Below are 16,749 nucleotides of genomic sequence, written 5' to 3'. Positions count from 1 at the left end.
TGTTGATCTTGAATGGTTGCTATTCAAATTGATATGCTCGTGTGCTAATTTAAATGGTGATGTTAATGTGAATCGGCTAATATCTCAACCCCACACTGTTCAGTAATCTGCAACATCCAACACTTTTATCTCTTTTTTTCTCTCTAGCACTGCAGTGATAACACCCATCATTGCCAATCAGATATGAATATAGTAGGTGCTTGGAAGAGAGGCTATACTGGAAAGAATGTTGTGGTCACCATCCTGGATGACGGCATTGAAAGAAACCATCCAGACTTGATGCAGAATTATGTGAGTCTCTGCAGTAGTCTAGATTTGCTGCTTTATATATACCCTGCAATAAATTTGCCGCTGATAGAGAGATGAACACGTTCTAGTTACTGGAGAAAGAGGGAGGAGGGAAGGAGGGGGCTCGTACGAGGATTTCCTCAAATGGTAACACCAATGGGAAGAAAACATTCTTCCAGGAGAAAAACAGACAGCTTTTGGTAATCTGTGTTCTTTTAAGACTATATGCTGTCTGAATGTCTTTAATATCTGGATGCCTTTCGTAATTGAGTCCTGAATTTCTGAAGGGCTGGAACCAATCATCTGAAGTTCTTTCTCTTCTCTATAATTATTTTACTTAATATCCACACACTCTCAACACTCTCAGAACTTAGGAATGGAATACACTGCTTTTGAGTTAATGCATGCAGCTGAAGTCCATTTTTGGCCAATATATTTAGCTAGCAAGACAGCAGATTTTCTCAAAATGCTGTAATTTTAGGCATACCTTCCTACTTATTTATTTTTGAAGTTATTTATTTTATTGCTAGAAATAATATTAAAGGGAGAAGACATGACTCGTTGTGAGTCACTCAGTTAAGAATGGGTGTAGAACGTTTTGGGGTCTTTCTAGTAAATCTCTGTTAACTCCAGTGAGTCCCCTCCCAATTTGTAATAGAACTGTCTCCTTTGTTTACCATGTGTTTCATATAGCCTCAGGAGGTTTCTGTTTGCTTGTGGTTCATCACATTTAAATGATCGGTTTAATGTACCTCGGAAGGATTGCATAACATAAGCAGAGGCTGCCTCACTAGTGGGTGATTTCTTGATTTAGCGTCGCACTTTGAAGCTGTGTAGAATGTCAGGGCTGTGCTTTGCTGGAGTGATTATTCCCATGCTTCAAGAACAGGCATTACCTAAAAGCACATGACCGTGAGGACCTTATTATTTCTCTGAAATGAAATGTGCAAGCTCTATGTTCACAGGAGGTAAGAAAACAAATATATTTGGACTGAGTCAAATTGGTGAAGATGACCAATACAGGGCAGGTATTTACCTTCAGGCCCATAAGAGATGTAGATCTTGTGAGAGAGACCTATGCTGAACACAGGCTTTGTGTCATATCATCTCGACAGAGCATTCAAGAGATGAAGAGGATGATAACATCATTAACAACCCATCAAAACTACAGTTGTGTCCACAGCTCTCAAGTCATTTATTTTAAGTTAGCCACACTTATATCTGTATCCTTCCCCATCCTGCATGTAGAACTCAGCTTTAAAATACATGAGGAGGACTGCATAAGCACAAATGACAGGATATTGCCTCATTTGTCAACATATGCCTAGTTTGATCTTAATGCCACATCTTTCATTTTAATCTCTGAAGTCATTTAAACAAACCAAATACACTTTTACTTCCTCATTGAATGACCCAGACTGTATCAGACGTCACTGCATCCCAATACTGTCCTTCCACTGAATTTAAAGCAGCTATTTATTCCCTTACCACCTCCTCTCTCCTTTTCCTTGTGCCAACAAGGAATTCCCCCAGAGCAATACACATTGCTTGTTTGATGACAAATGCCTTCTATATGTCGGATTATTGCTGGTGTGTCTGCAAACAGGAATATTTGAGGTGGATGTGGTAACTGGTTTTGAACAAAGAGAAGATTAAGAAGAACTGCTTACCATGTCAACACACCACACACTACCACATCAATTAATGGGAGACATACAAACCAGCAGCTATTTGCTCTATAAACTATTTTCAGCTCTAAGAATCTTGGTAAATGTAAAATATGGAGCAAAAATAGGCAGATATTTTGCATATATTTGAAACAGTTACACACCCAGATAAATGAGGGGATGTTTAGGGAGATACCTTTTATTTCCAAATGGGAATGCAGTTTAAGTTGCATTTCAAGCTATATTTTAATAAAAATATTCTTAGGAAAATGATATTATTTGTGTTCCTTAAAGCTATGACTGCAGTTTCATTCATCATCTTGTAGATAATTTCTTGAATCTTGAAACATTTAGCAAAATCCTGATTTTGAGAATGAACACTCTTAATTTCCAAGTTTCTTAGAAGGAATATAGTCTCTTGGCTTAATAAAACACCTCTTTCTACTCCCTCACAGATATTGGAACTATGCTTTTTCAGGGCATTCGTTATCCTCCTCCCTTTTCCAAAAATGAAATAAAATGTGTAAATCCTGTAATTATTAAATATATAATCCTTTCCTAAAAAATGCAATCATCATAAAACTGCAGGAATGTTAGTTAACCTAATTACTCTCTTGTAGAAACCTGCTGAAGAATGTATAGGTCACATGAGTCAATGACTAATTAATGAGAAACTGGTTTTCTTTGTCCTGTTGGCTACAGGATTCGCAGGCCAGTTTTGATGTCAATGGAAACGATTTTGACCCCATGCCTCGGTATGATGCCAGCAACGAGAACAAGTAAGGCACTATGACATTCATGACATTTTCAATGCAGTTCTTCAAGTAGAACGTACCAATTCTGCTACAAAAGTCAAGGAAACTTGAATCTTCATAAATCAGTGTGATCTGCATTTAAATCTCTGTGAAATATGTATTTATGTCTCTCCCACGCACGCTGCATGATACTTATTCTTTGAATGCATTTAGAGACATCTGAGAATACATAAAAATTAGTTTGAAAGTTCTGGGCTTGTGAAATGAACCATTTTCAATCCCTTTGGGATGCATCATAAAGGGGGTGATTTACCTTTTCTAGGTGTCGTCTCAATGAGTTATTGAGGGTGTGTTATGTGTGAGAACTGACTTAGCTTCTGACTCTCTAGAGCTTTATAGACTTGGCGTTTTGAAGAAATTTGCAAGTTAATGAAGATTTTACTCTCTAGCCATCTATTTTAAACTCTAATGGAGATTTTATGTACGGAGGTTTGCTAGACACCATATAGAACCCAGAAATAGCAATTCTTTCTGTTTATAGTGTCCGTGGCTGATGACTGGTTAAATATGTCTGTATGAGTGCTGTATTTCTGCATCAGGGTACAGCTTCCTGGTATTTGTCATTCCAACCCTGCTCTTCTTTGGATGTACTATGGCGAAGGCTGGGGGAGACGCTGGGGAGGGCTGTCTCAACTCAGGAAGCAGGCCATGGGTATCTGAGGGCAGTTATTTGTCAGTTAAATCTTTAAACTTCGTACTTGTATTAGAGGAAGAAAAATCCAACTAGTTGTCAAAATGCTATCTGTGCATTTTGTTTTGCTGAGGTTTCTTTTATCAAGAAAGCATTGAGTATTACTTGCCTGCAGAAGAGAGACAACAAGAGATAAAACCTTTTCCTTTACACAATCCAAATGATTTTGGGTTTGTGTTCTTCCTGTCCTATGATCCCACAAACTTTCTCCAGAAGAATGCAGCTGGTCTGAGCTAATTCAGTGGGAAATCAACAACAAAACTTAACATTGGCTTAACTGGAGAAACTGACTGGACCAACCTTGGACAATGTTTAGATAGGAGAATACACTCTTTGTCAATACTTTCTGCATAATAGCAGGAAAAATACATGAACAGGCTGAAGATCAGAACCACGTTACACATATCTGCCTGTTATATATAGCTTCCCCTGTCCTACCATGAATCTCAGGGAGCTGTCATAGCTACCCTCAGCCATATGGGGAAATAGCCTTGAAAACTGAGGTGATTTCTTCCAAATACTTACTTGGTTGGTCAGCCTGGTTCTGGTTAAGTATTGGTAGGCCAGGATGAGAACTATGTAAGGATTTAGCTCTTAAGAAAACTATATAAATACATATACATACACACACACATATCTAAGTTGTGATGATTAGAAATATTGTTTAACATAAAAATATATTATGCTGATATTAATTGGAATAATAATAGTTTATTTATTTGGGGTTGAAATCTTAGCATATGTTCTTAGTCAGTTGTTCTTATTTGATGCTGTTTACATGCTGCCAAATATTTCTGTCTAGAAACAAGTACATGCAAGAACTATTTCTTCTCTCCCCTTTTGCCCGTTAGGCATATCTTTCTCGTTCTATTTTCATACAGAAGCTCAGTTTACTGAATCATGTCTGCTTCTTCTTTACTAGAAATCTCCCAAAGCAAGAATACAATGAAAGAGTAAAAAGAAATTCAGTAAAACCCTTTGCTTTGAAATGCATAAACATGCTGCACATGTAGGCTAGTGTAACTTTTAGCGAAAAGAAAACACTGATATAGAACAAATGGTGGAAAGAGCCAGTTGCCACATTGACTCAGTTAAGTTAGTGACAAGCCAAGGATTTCAGACCCATGTACCCATAAGAAAAATGTTAATACTGTACTGAAGTTGTTAGGAAATATTCCCAAGATTCTGTTCATTGAAACAGAAAAATGAATTAAAAAGTATATCAATTCTTGCTCTTTTCAAAAAGTCTTTTACTTTTCTTACAGTTGAGGAATTTCATTTGCTTTGATTATCTCCATTTTAGAGATAGCCAATAACTGGTATAGAAAGGTCAGAATCAGTAAATGTGCTAAAAATTGGTGCCCATTAAGATAAATCTTTGATTTGGCTTATGAGATGTCACAGGACTACTGGCTAAGGTTTTAAACATACTAGTCACCTGAAAACAGAGTAGCAACTTAAGAACATAAATCATTTATAGCCTTGAGTATAGAGGCATTGCCAGTTTGCATGCTGCAATACCTAACTTGTGCATGACTGGCCACTTCAGCATCAGCCCTAACTTGAAATTAGGCGCTTGTATTTTCGCTGGTACGCTTGTGGGACACATCCTGGCTCATCTGTGTGAAGACATTCCTGTGCTTGGAGTTGCGGTGTGGCCAGGGTACAGCTGGAGGTCTCCCAGTTCAGGTGAGGGATTTGCCCTCTCTGTGAGGTGAGAGAATTTGAGGGATTTACCCTCTTTGTTTGGTGCTGCGAGGAGCCACATGTCTCCAGCCGAGCCTTTGCCTTTAGCTGGGTACTGGAGCCATCGCTTTCTCACAAAACATGTCCCAAAAAGGAGGCCATCTTCCCTTTTATTGATGATTAGAGATAGATAAAGGATATAAAACTGGACAGGTTAATATATCTCTTCAGGCTTTGAATTTTCCTGTCCTGCCTCCGAGGTGAATACTCCCACTGCCTGGTTCCCGAGGGCCCGAGGTGGGACGTGGTGGTAGGGACCTCGGCCGGGAGCTCGGCTGCGCTTTCCCAGCGTTGTCAGGAGGTCTGGACGAGAGCCTCAGCCCAGAGCCTGCGTTTGGACACGCAGGTGACCTGGAGCATGGAAGGGCTTTAAGCATAGGCTTACTTGGCAGCCCAACCTCCGCGTAGAGGCTCCGTGTTTTGGATTTGCAGATATACCGAGCCTGGTAAGCAGCTCTTCAGTATAGTCAATATTTTGTGGCTGTAGCCCTTCCTCCCCTAATTCCTACTAGACTCAACAGAAATTAAATGACTACATAAGCATTAGAAAGACTTACTAGCAGCCCATCTATATTTTTGTGTGTCCAGCATATCTTTTGAAATCTTAGCAGGAATTGTGATTGTCCAGTATATGCGATCATTTGGCACTAGATATCTCAAGCTGTGCCTGAAAGTTGAGGTAACCACAACCAGGGAACACTCTGAAAGCCTTATTTTACAGAGTAAGTCTTTGTAACATGCAGGATCAATTTAGTTGATTCCTGCTTCCTGCTATAGCAACTAGGCAACATTGCATAATGGCAACTTGTATCTTCCAGTAAAGTTGGGATGTACAAATGCGCTATTGTTTCACAAAATGATCTGGTTTATTCTTCCTCATTTTATAAACCATATTTAAGGGGTGGAATGATAGAGAGTAAAAAGAAATGCTGTAAAAATAAGCAGGTGTCTCTGAGCAGCTTTACACACAGCTGTGAAACATCAGGGTACTGGGTCTGTTTGCTAGCTTTTCACTTTTAATTAGTAGTGAAGGCTTTCTGTTGCTGAGGCTTATTAGTAAGGAAAAAGGAATGAGAAAGAATTAACTGTGGGTTTGTGAAGAGACTGTAGATAACCAGAGTGGCACTTTACAGAATTATATTTTTAAAGTTTTCAATTAAATCTTCTCTTAGCTAAAGAGAATTGGAGGGCAGAAAGAAACATTAGATTAATCTTTCAAGCCTTGTAGTCAAAACCAGGGTGGGACGATAGTTTCTTTAACTACTATGGTATGTAGGAGTCCTGCCAGAAGTTTACTTTGGTTTCTACAAACTGGCAGCAAATCATGAAGCTTGTAAATGGTACAGGCCTATACTAGAACTTCCTTTTGCTCAGAGGCTAAAGACGGCAGTCAGCTGTGGATGAAGTCATTCCTGCTATGCAAAGCATCTTGTTTTGGTTTACTGCTGAGTGCTGCTGCTTAATTCTTTTTCTGTTACTTCACCGTTACCTGTAAACATCTATGTTAAAACAACTGTGCATTATCAGTCTTTAGACAGAACGCAGATGGGCTCTCTGAGTTATACCCTGCCCATTGAATAGCCTCAGAAATTAAACAGAAAAATACATAACATTAAATGTGTTTTTATTTGGACTAGGCAAAAAGATATTTTTCTGTTTCATGAGAAATTTCTGGGGCTGATATTTCAGAGCTTAAGTTTCATTCTGGCATTTTTTAAAACAGATGATGCTTTTAAAAACTCCTTTAAATAATACCCGTTGACTTTGACGGAGTTCTTACTATACTTACTTAAGAAAAAGTAAAAGTAAGCCTATCATTTCTGTTTTGGAGATACAAAGTTACTCCTTTGGATGCTCCCTCACATTTTTCAATGATGCGTTCCACTGCACTAATAACTGTTACTTTAACAACCTCCTAAATTATTTTTCAATAGGACTTGTGAAGCAAGAATTTTTGAAATCAGAAATTTTTTGCTGTTCAAAAATCATGAGAAACACAAGCTACTCCTTGACTTCCTAATGTCTGCACTTTACAATATCTGGACAGTTTTATATCTTATGTCACAATGGCAAAGAAGTTAATGAGCTAATGAGTTTCAATCCTGCTCCATCCCACATAATTACATTGTTCTTCAGTGGCAGACCAATACATCCATTCCAATCTGTTATTACTTTCCTTTATTAGTCGTATTGATGAAGTTGCTCAATAAAATGCCAGGGGCTTAATATTCTTCCAATCGTGACAAGCTGCTAGTTTACACAAGCTGATTATGTAGAAGACCTCTAATATGTCCTAATCATTTAATCAGAATGGATATTAGATATTTAACAGGGAGATCAGCTTCTTTTGCCTCCTGGATGGTCAATAAAATAAAAGTAGGAAGCTGCATGACTCTGCCATGTCACTATTCAGAGCAGGTCTCAGAGGAACCGAGCACAGCCAGAGACAGGGAGCCTGGAGTCTCTCATGGCCAGCTTGAAAGATCAGAAAACTTCCTCTTGTATCAGCATTGTAGAAAGGAGCGCTAACAGCTGGAAGTATCTGTCTATATAGTTTCTACGTTTTGATTGCCAGTATGCAGTTGTTATTGCTTTGAAATTGGTGTATCATGTATTGAAGACAAAACTGAAGGGAAAATGAGCTGTATTGCGAAGCGTTGCCGTACCATCTTGTGCTTTATCTTTTGGGTAGAGACCAATTCTGCTGTCAGATGTCTATTCATAACAAAAAAAGACTAGCAATTGTTTTAGACTTATCACTGGTTTTTGCTTATATCTGCTCAAGGCTACCCTGTGGAGCTGAACTGTAAATCCCGAGGCTTTCACCTGTGATGAGGGACTGAGAAAGCCAGTTCTTAAGTTATGGGAGAGAGTCAAACTCTGGAGACAAGCTGGGCTGAGGTGTCAGCCTGTGTCGGAGGGAATCTCTGTTCTTAGCGTTGGCTCTTTTCCTAAGCTCCAACTCTTCCTCTAGACTTTCTCCAGACTCCAAAGGCTTAAAACCCAACGGATTCAGTGACAGCATCATCTGGCAGAGTGTGTTCTGTCAGATGTCAGTGAAGCATCTGTGATAGATAAATCTCCCCCACAACAAGAAAATAATTAGTGGAGAGAATTTACTTAATGCTCTCTGTAGTGATGCGGTGCCCTGTAAAACACACTTACCCCGAGCACGGCACACTTAATTCCTTGTGCCAGTGACTCAATGGCAGGTGGCTAGCATGTCTCAGCTTGTCTGCAAACTTAAAGGACTTTGCTGAGGATTGTTAGGAAATTACGGATTTTACGGTTGTTTTCTATGATGTGGTGAAGTGTTCACTTATGAAAAGCAGGGTCTGAACCAGGCAGCCGGTTAAGATAGAGGCAATTGGTATAGAAGCCGCAGTCAGAGATTGCAATCCTGATTTCTCGTGTTTTGGTGCTATTCTGGTTTTAAACTCACTGCCCTTATGACCATATCCCATTGTGCTGCAATTTTAGCAGATGTTAATAATGAAGTCGGGTTCAGGCTGTGTCAGTATTCAGCTAGATTGCCACATTTTACAAGGAGCGGTGTTAGTGATTCACCAGCTAGTATCCAAGTTAATTATCATCTGGTGACCCAAAAAAGCATCTAGGGGCATGATGCAGCGTGGAGATCATGAGATATTAGGTCCGTGTTCTTGCCAGCTGCTGTAGTTAAAGGTCCCACTGTAGTGATTGTAAAAATAAGGGAGATAAACCTTGTCTTAAAGCTCAACTTGCAGAATCATGCTGTGCTGAAATGGGTTTTCTTTACAGATTCGTTTGGAGCTTATTTTTCTTCATTTCCTGTTTTTAACTGTTACTTCGAGTCCCTGTACACTGTTACCGAATGAACCTGCCTGTTCTTCAGATGGCTGTACCTCAGGGGTAATCCTCCTATATCCTTTGTTTCCCTTAGGGAAAGACTGAGAGGCTTGATGAATGTCTGTAAAGCTTTTTGGGAGGAAAACGTTCTTCTCATGAAAGAAAAATCTTGTAGAAACATCGTTCAAGAAGCCCCACCACCCAGTGGTTTTGGTTATATTTCACTTTTATTCTAAAACAGGATTTTAAGCGATAGGACGAGAGAAAAAGTTCTGCACGAAAACAAGCAAAACATTGATGTTTGGGAACGTTGATGCTGCCTCAGTCAGTGCGATCGTTCGAAACGCCCAGAGAAACTGTAAGGGGACCCCAGAATTGCTGGTAACTGCAGACAATTAGCTGGGATAGCGGAGAGGCCGTCTTTGTCGGGCTGACTCACTCAGCCCCGACGAGCACTCTCATCAGTGGTCTTTAAGGTCGGTCCCTTGTTAGAGCTTTTCACTTTGACAAAACAGTGAAAGATTCATTGGACTACAGGGCTGATTCAGTAGCCTTTTGATCCAGGTTCCAGCATCGGCAGTAGAAATCGTCCTAACGAAAGTTTTGTCACGCTGCCCAAAATTGTCTTTTTAGTAAACTCTTCTAATCTGCTCATTATGTTATCATGCTGCATTACATAATCCCCTCCAAAGTGCACAAGTGGTTTGAGTTATAATTTTTTGAGCGCCAAAGGAAGGACGTTTCTTTGAGTAGTCACTGAAATCGAGAGAGGTCAAACAACCGAGGGATAAACAAAAACAAACTTCTGCCAGAGCTGTTCGCAGAAAGAAAAAGAAAAAAAAAAGCCCTTTTTCAGTACCTTGGGGTTGGTTGCTGAGTGATGTATCTCGCCGAATACTTGGCGTTCGAGGTGCAGCCCTGTTCCCTGGGAGAATTGATGAAGCTCGCAGGTTCTCAGATGCTGAACCACAACACGACAGGAAAGCTGCTCCCCTGTTTCTAATTACTGCAGTACCAGACAATGAGCTCACAAATGAAGTGACAGTCTGAAGTGTTGTGCAACTGCCTCCTGTTCCTTTATGTAAATAATTGATAACAATGAGTCACATCCTCCCTTTCGATTCAAAGTCAACAGGAGAAGGGATAGAAGCTGTGACAGTTACTGTATCTGTGATTTTCACTTCTCTGAATTGTTTTCTTATGGAAAGTCAGAAACGAAAGTTTTTTGTTCTCAGATGTTCTTTTTGCTGGGGTTGGTAGCTCATACAAGTGTGTGTCTGTATTTTGAGGTTTTGAACTTCGGAGGTGATAGTCTACAACTACACTAGGCTAGTTTCAATTCACTATAATGACGGGTTACTTTCTGGTTGTTTTATATTTAAGATCTACAGCTGAGCAGAATTTGAGCGAGAAAACATACTTCTCTGTGCTGTCCCCTTTCGAGACCTTGCAGATATTAGAGAAGTTGAAGAGAATGGCTCCGCTCTGTGTGTGGTGATGGGCTTTACCAGCTGACTTCACTGGAGCCAGCCCAGTCTAAGGCAGCACAAAATCTGGCTCCTTGAGACTTCCCAGCCAGCACATACATGCCCAAAGCATGTTTGGATTCCCCCTTTAATGACTGTGGCATTAAAAGCAAACCTCTAGGTACAAGTTTGATAAAGTGATTGTGAATCCAAAGGCAAAAGCTGTTAACTGAAGCTTTTTCTTTTAAATGATATACTTTTAACAGTTGAGCTCTGCAAAAGTTATGCTATAAGCATACATCTTAATGGAATTAATAGATTTTTTTATAAGACATTTTCAGGGTAAAAATTTCAGGCATTGCTTTTTCTTGAAAATGAAGAAATATGCTTCTGTGTAGATTTTTTGCTGAAGGCAGGCTTAGTTCTGTATTAAGTTTAATTATTTTCTTACAGTTTCCAGCTTTGTTTTACGTTACCTTGATTTTGTTATTTTTCTCAAAGATATACAGTTGAATCTATTAAGTTTGATGCTTTAAGCAAAGTCAGATTGCTCTCTTGAAGGCAAGATACTGTTTTTTCCTGAAGGAAAGCAATCAAGGTAGAGAAATTCAGATGCAGAGGTAAAGAAATGGGTGTAATTGCACTGCTGGGGTCTCTACTACAAAAAATTTACCTGCTTTGAAAATCATTTATGTTTCAATAGCACATCATAGTATCCCAAAGCAATCCTCTAATCTTTAGCAAACTGAGGTACAGACTACGGCCTAATTACTTCTCCAACATGCGAGATGGTGAGGCTGTTGGCTAGAGGTCAGGGTGCCAAAGAGAATAAAATAAGGTATGTCTTCTTCTTTCAGCCTCAACTTACTTTCCTGCATTACTCTTCTTATTACTGTGTAAACATTGGACGAACAACTACTAACTTTTTCTCCAACTTAGTGAGTGTGTAAGAATTAGCCTACTTATGTTAAATCTCCTTTTCCAATTAAGATCTAACCTTGCTTCTGCCGAATTGGTGATACAAGGCTCATAAAAAACAATTATTTATCAACACAGATAAGAGTAGGATTTGAATTTATTTCAAGAAGAATTACCTCACTCATCTTTGAAATGGAGACAGCTCTAAAGAGAAATGTGATCTCCATTTAAGTGTGCACAACAGCATCAAATGGAATTTAGGATTAAGCACAATACATATCTAATTGAAATTGCACTCAGAATTCAGAATAGGTAAGAAATATTTTTCTGAGCCAGAGTTTGGTGGGGACCCAGAGTTATAAAATATCCATTTCTTTTAACCGTTGTCCCACTGCAAAATCAGTCATCTGCTGTTACAATGACATGTGCAACATGGATAAAGATCCATCCATGACCTGCCTGCACATCGCTGTATTGCTCCTCTGTTTTGCCTCATGACCCTAGGATCCGTGCATATGTCAACATCTTCCTTGCACGAAAGCATAAATCTCTTTTTTTCCAAGAGCATTTCCCTACACCATTTTTTAGGGATCCAGTGGGTTTCTTTTCCTGCCAAGGAAGAGTAAACATGAAGGCTCAAGATCTGCATTCTTGTATTCCTAGGCTATTTTTCAATTCTGATTTTGTGTGATTTTTAGTAGAACTGGTATTGTATCTTTTTGGGGGGAGGGTTTTTTGTGTTTTGTTTGTTTTTCATTACACAGAAATGATGGGGCTCTAATGTAGAGATTTCCAGGTAAAGGGAGATTCCTCAAGCACTGCAGGATCTCTCCAGCTGCTACATTTCTGTGTCAGTCTGGATGAAAACCGTGAATCAGGATAAATAGTGACTGACGATATACTGTCATACAAAAGCTTGAGAAACAGAAGATGAGCAAGTTGAAATGTCTAAGTATAGAATGTATTCATAACAGGGAAGGCTCATGGCCATGAATTTAAGGTGATAAAGAACATAGGTGTTAGTAGTACTTTGTTTTAGTCCTGGAGATCTAGGAATATGGACAGGCCTGAAGGAGCGGTTTTAGGGCTTATTTTTCCCAGTTATACCAGCTGGTCTAATAAAAGGTATTACCTATACCTATATGCCTTGTCCTACTTAAAAAGGATTGTAAAATTCAAGGTGAGACTTGGGGAATCGCAGAACATTCCTGCTTCAAAAGTAACAATTAACCTGCCTAAAGAGCAGGGAAATTTCCTCACAAATCCTTCTGCATCTTCCTACTATAGTCATATTTCTTTCCAAATTTACTTGTGCATATGTTATTATGACAGGCATGTGAACTTTTTTTAAATAATTCAGAGAAAAAAATGAAACAACAACAACAAACAGTGGCTAGTACGGAAAAAACAAAATACTGTGTTCTAATTTATAAAAAGACACAGTTCTGTGCCATGCTAATGATGTTCATGGTGGTCTTTTTATCAGGAGATGGCTGCATTCACACCCCAACCCTTTAATTATATACTAGTACCCACGAGTAATTTTAGTAGCTTTAGAAGGATTCTTTATGGTCACAGATATCTGAAGCATTAGCCCTGCAGGCCTGCCTTCATGGTGAGGCTGACCACAAGATCAGACGATGAGATAAGTTACTTTGTCTGCACGCAGACATGTTTTGGAATAAGGGACTTTTACTCCAGAAAAGTGGAGCTGTTGCTGGGCTGCTGTTTCCACAGTTCTTCGGCTGGTCTCCTTGTCCCAGAAGGCAATGCTTAACACCTGTAACGGTGGTGGTGACGGGAGGAAGCATGGTCCAATGCAGCTAGAGAACGAATGAAGAAAAAGAGAGAAACATCCATATTTCTTCATTTCCGTAAATCATAGCATTTCAGGTACTGAATTCAGCAACTGCAGATACACTTTTCAGAGGAATGTGTGATATCTGCAGATGGCACTGTCTCTCTAATGCCTAGGGTGCCTACCAGCAAAACAGGTGGAGGGCCTCTGAAAATCTTAGAAATCAGATTGCCAGCCATAAGATCAAAGCGATGAAGAGCAATAACCAAATAAATGCCATCATTTGAAATCATATTGATTTCTTTCTGCACCATCGGACAGGTCGCAACGTAAGCTCTTTTAATTCACGGGAAAGATCCCTCCTCACCTTCTCTTTGAAATGGATGCAGTAACAGCAGCTGTGGGCCAGCACTAACGTACACCAAAACATTCCTGCCTCTCAGTGGCTTACATGCAGTTTGGTAGGTTATGCAGGAATGCTGAGAAATCAGAATCTGAAGTCTTTTTCCTGGCTTTGAAGAGGAATACGATGCTTTGTTTACAGACAGCAAAGAAAAGGATGTAGAATTTACATATTTATTCTGAAAGTAATTACTAAGCTTTGGCTATTGTATTAGAGATGTTTGTTCTAGTTTCAGCTCTGCAAGAAATGATTTTTTTTTTAACTTTTTTGTGTCTCTTCTGTAAAATGGGAATAGTTGTGTTTTCTATATCCGACAAGATGACTTTTTAAATGGTAAGGCTGTAGACTTCATAATAAAAGTTGGCAGAATGCAAGCAGGTGGGATGGCAAATTTGCAGTTTCTAGTTAATCGCTTCTTTTCCCAAGCTCAAAAAATAGCTGACAGACTACTGCCCCTGTATCCACCAACAACCAAAGCTCTGCTTTATGCCTACTATATAAATAGCATTGTGTAGCTGGCATGCAGTGAGCTCTCTACAAGCATGTTCACTGTAGGTGGTATGTTTGGAAGTTTCAGCAGCAAATTTCTAGCAAGCTTTATTCAATGTGTGCAAGCCTGTGTTTTCTGAGCCTAACATCTTAGATAAATATGGGTGGATTTTCCTAGGAATAGCAAGTGCACTGCCTGGCCAAAAATACTCATTCTGTCAGGATTCCAGTTCTTACTGCAAAGCTTGGAAAAATTTTGAAAAAAATAATATATATTATCAACTGTACATAGCCATATTCTCAAAAACACTGATAACAGTCCATTAATAAAAGTTAATAAATAAACCTGCAGCTTACATTAATAGGAAGTGTTTAGCAGGCATACCAAGAGTTTTCTGATTTGTGTAAAGTAATATTGGGAGTGACACTAACTTCCTTTCCCATCTGAGGTCTTGTTTCCAATTTAGGATTAATTTTAGACTCCAAAAACATTAACAAAACCTTAACCTATGCTCATTATCCCTATAGTTACATGAGAAGAATTGGTATAAGGGCTTGTTTGCAAAGAAGTCTCATCTGTTAAATATACTTATGTCAGGTTGTAATACTTGACTTTGGTGGTTAACATGGATAAACTAGGATGGTACAAAACAGTTTTAAAATGACATAAGAATCTGGATACAGGAAGTTTTGCTGATTTGTTTAAATACATTTAATCTTAATTTAATTTTTAATTAATCATTTCTATTCTTAATTATTTGATTTTAATTAATTAGTACACTAAATTTAATTAATTAAATGTATTAATTACTTTTTTTTTACATCTTTATGGTTAAATCAGGGCATTTTGTAAGATAGGTATTGATGAAGCCGCACATCTGCTATCATCTAGAAACAGCGTATCTATTGATCTTCTCAGGTTTCGTGTTGAGATATGTTATCTCTTTCCAGTCTTTTTTTATGAATGTTTTATGAATGTTATATGGATGTTTTCAGGTTTGTTTGGAGTTTGTTTGATTGTTTGGGGCTTTTTGTATTTTTATCAGAAATGTGACTAGTGCATCGACGATGAAAATTAGGAGATTGCCTTTGTGTCACAACTGATTATGCTTGCAAGGATCCAAAAATCTCTTGCACAGAGATAAGATGTGGAAAGAGAAAGAGAGGGTGCCACTGAGGCACCTGCTGAGGTTATTTTCTAGTCAGCTGGGACCTATGAATGTCCAGCCGGCATTGCTTCAGTGGGGAAGCATCATTTTCCAGGCTTAAACTCAAGCACAGCATTATTAAGACTTTAGAGGACAGTACCTTGACTGTGGCAAGGGAATATGCACTGTCAAGAGATATTATTTGCTCTGCAGCTTCTGTGTTCAGGATTCATCCTGTGGCTCTTTTCACTGACAGTTTTGTAGTTCTCCAGGTATAGTAATACTGCAGATCTCCCCCATGAACGCTGCAGGCTCTGCAACTCAAAGGTGTTTCTATGAGGGACAGCCTGGTTTACACAAGGGACTCCTAAAGGCTGTCTGTCTCCAATTTCCTCTGTCCTTTTCCTCTGCTTCCCAAGATTTATTCCCGGTGCTCCAGCATCTGATTGCTTTTTCTTCAAGATTAGAGTCAAGCTGGTGTGAAAGCATAACGTGCCCAACAGTTATCACTTCAGGCATATCTCATTAATTCCCGAAGCGTATGTCTGCTGTTATAGCTACGGCACTAACCGAAGCCAGGGAGAAACAGTCAGCCACGGTTGTGCACTATACCATATATATTAAATGTTTGTGTTCGCGCAGAGAAAGTTCAGAGATGCATTTTCTGAGCGGAAAAGTGACACTAAAGCAGGGAATATGGCGGTAAACAAGGGGCAATGAAACAGAGGCTGGATATCAGCACTTTTTCCGGAAAGCACTTGTTATTTCCCCTCCGCTTGGGTATATTGCTTGCGTTATATGTGTGCTGATACCGAACTGTAAAATGAAATGTATCTGTAGCAACTGCTTTGGAGATGAGCTGCTCCTCTGTCGATCTCCTAAAGCTCGTGTCAGCCCTGTCTAGCCTGGCACGCAAAACCACGGGGAGGCAGAATACATGGCCTGTTTTGTCCATCCCTTTCCCTCATTAAGTTATTATAATTCCATGTGTACAAGATTTGAATTTGGGCCTTTGTTTGTCCTCTTCTCTGTACGTCGCAAGTGAAGTGATGAAACTGTCTAGTCTCACAGACAAAGAAAGGGGACTGTTCCCCCCATGAAAGTATGGATAAATAAGTAGTTCCTCCCAAGCGTATATGCTACCTTATTCTTTGGGCTGCACACAAAAAGGGATAGCCAAAGATCAACCAACCTGACAAACATAAAACAACTGCCCGAGTTGCTTGGAGCACATCCTCCCTATTCTGCAACTTTCCATCCCCTCCACAGTCTCTCAACCAGCTTGCATTAGGTGAAAGCAAGATCTTTTTGTTAATGTGGCAGGAGAGCCTTGAGTTGTAGGCAGCCTTGTGTTCTTCTCTTTCAAAAGCCTATGGGAGTATCCAGAAACAGTCCTTCCCGTTAGATAGACCCAGGTAACGATGTACTGATCCAAGAGAGTCTTGGATCTGATGTTGCTGCTGAACAGGTTTAATTCCAGTGACTTATCTGT

At 39.4% G+C, this 16,749-nt stretch overlaps 1 protein-coding gene across 1 annotated transcript in view; it reads left to right on the top strand.

Moving 5' to 3' along the window:
• The window catches only part of LOC112983247 (proprotein convertase subtilisin/kexin type 5), a 245,032-nt gene that overhangs the window by 72,194 nt on the left and 156,089 nt on the right, over nt 1–16,749 (top strand). The window contains exons 4-5 of the mRNA XM_064500309.1: nt 148–291; nt 2,658–2,734. Of these exons, the coding sequence (XP_064356379.1) occupies nt 148–291; nt 2,658–2,734 (221 nt within the window). The remainder of the gene's footprint in view (nt 1–147; nt 292–2,657; nt 2,735–16,749) is intronic.

The sequence above is a fragment of the Dromaius novaehollandiae genome, chromosome W (assembly GCF_036370855.1).
Source record: "Dromaius novaehollandiae isolate bDroNov1 chromosome W, bDroNov1.hap1, whole genome shotgun sequence".
In the NCBI taxonomy this organism is placed as follows: domain Eukaryota; kingdom Metazoa; phylum Chordata; class Aves; order Casuariiformes; family Dromaiidae; genus Dromaius; species Dromaius novaehollandiae.
This window is presented reverse-complemented; position numbering and strand designations above follow the sequence as displayed.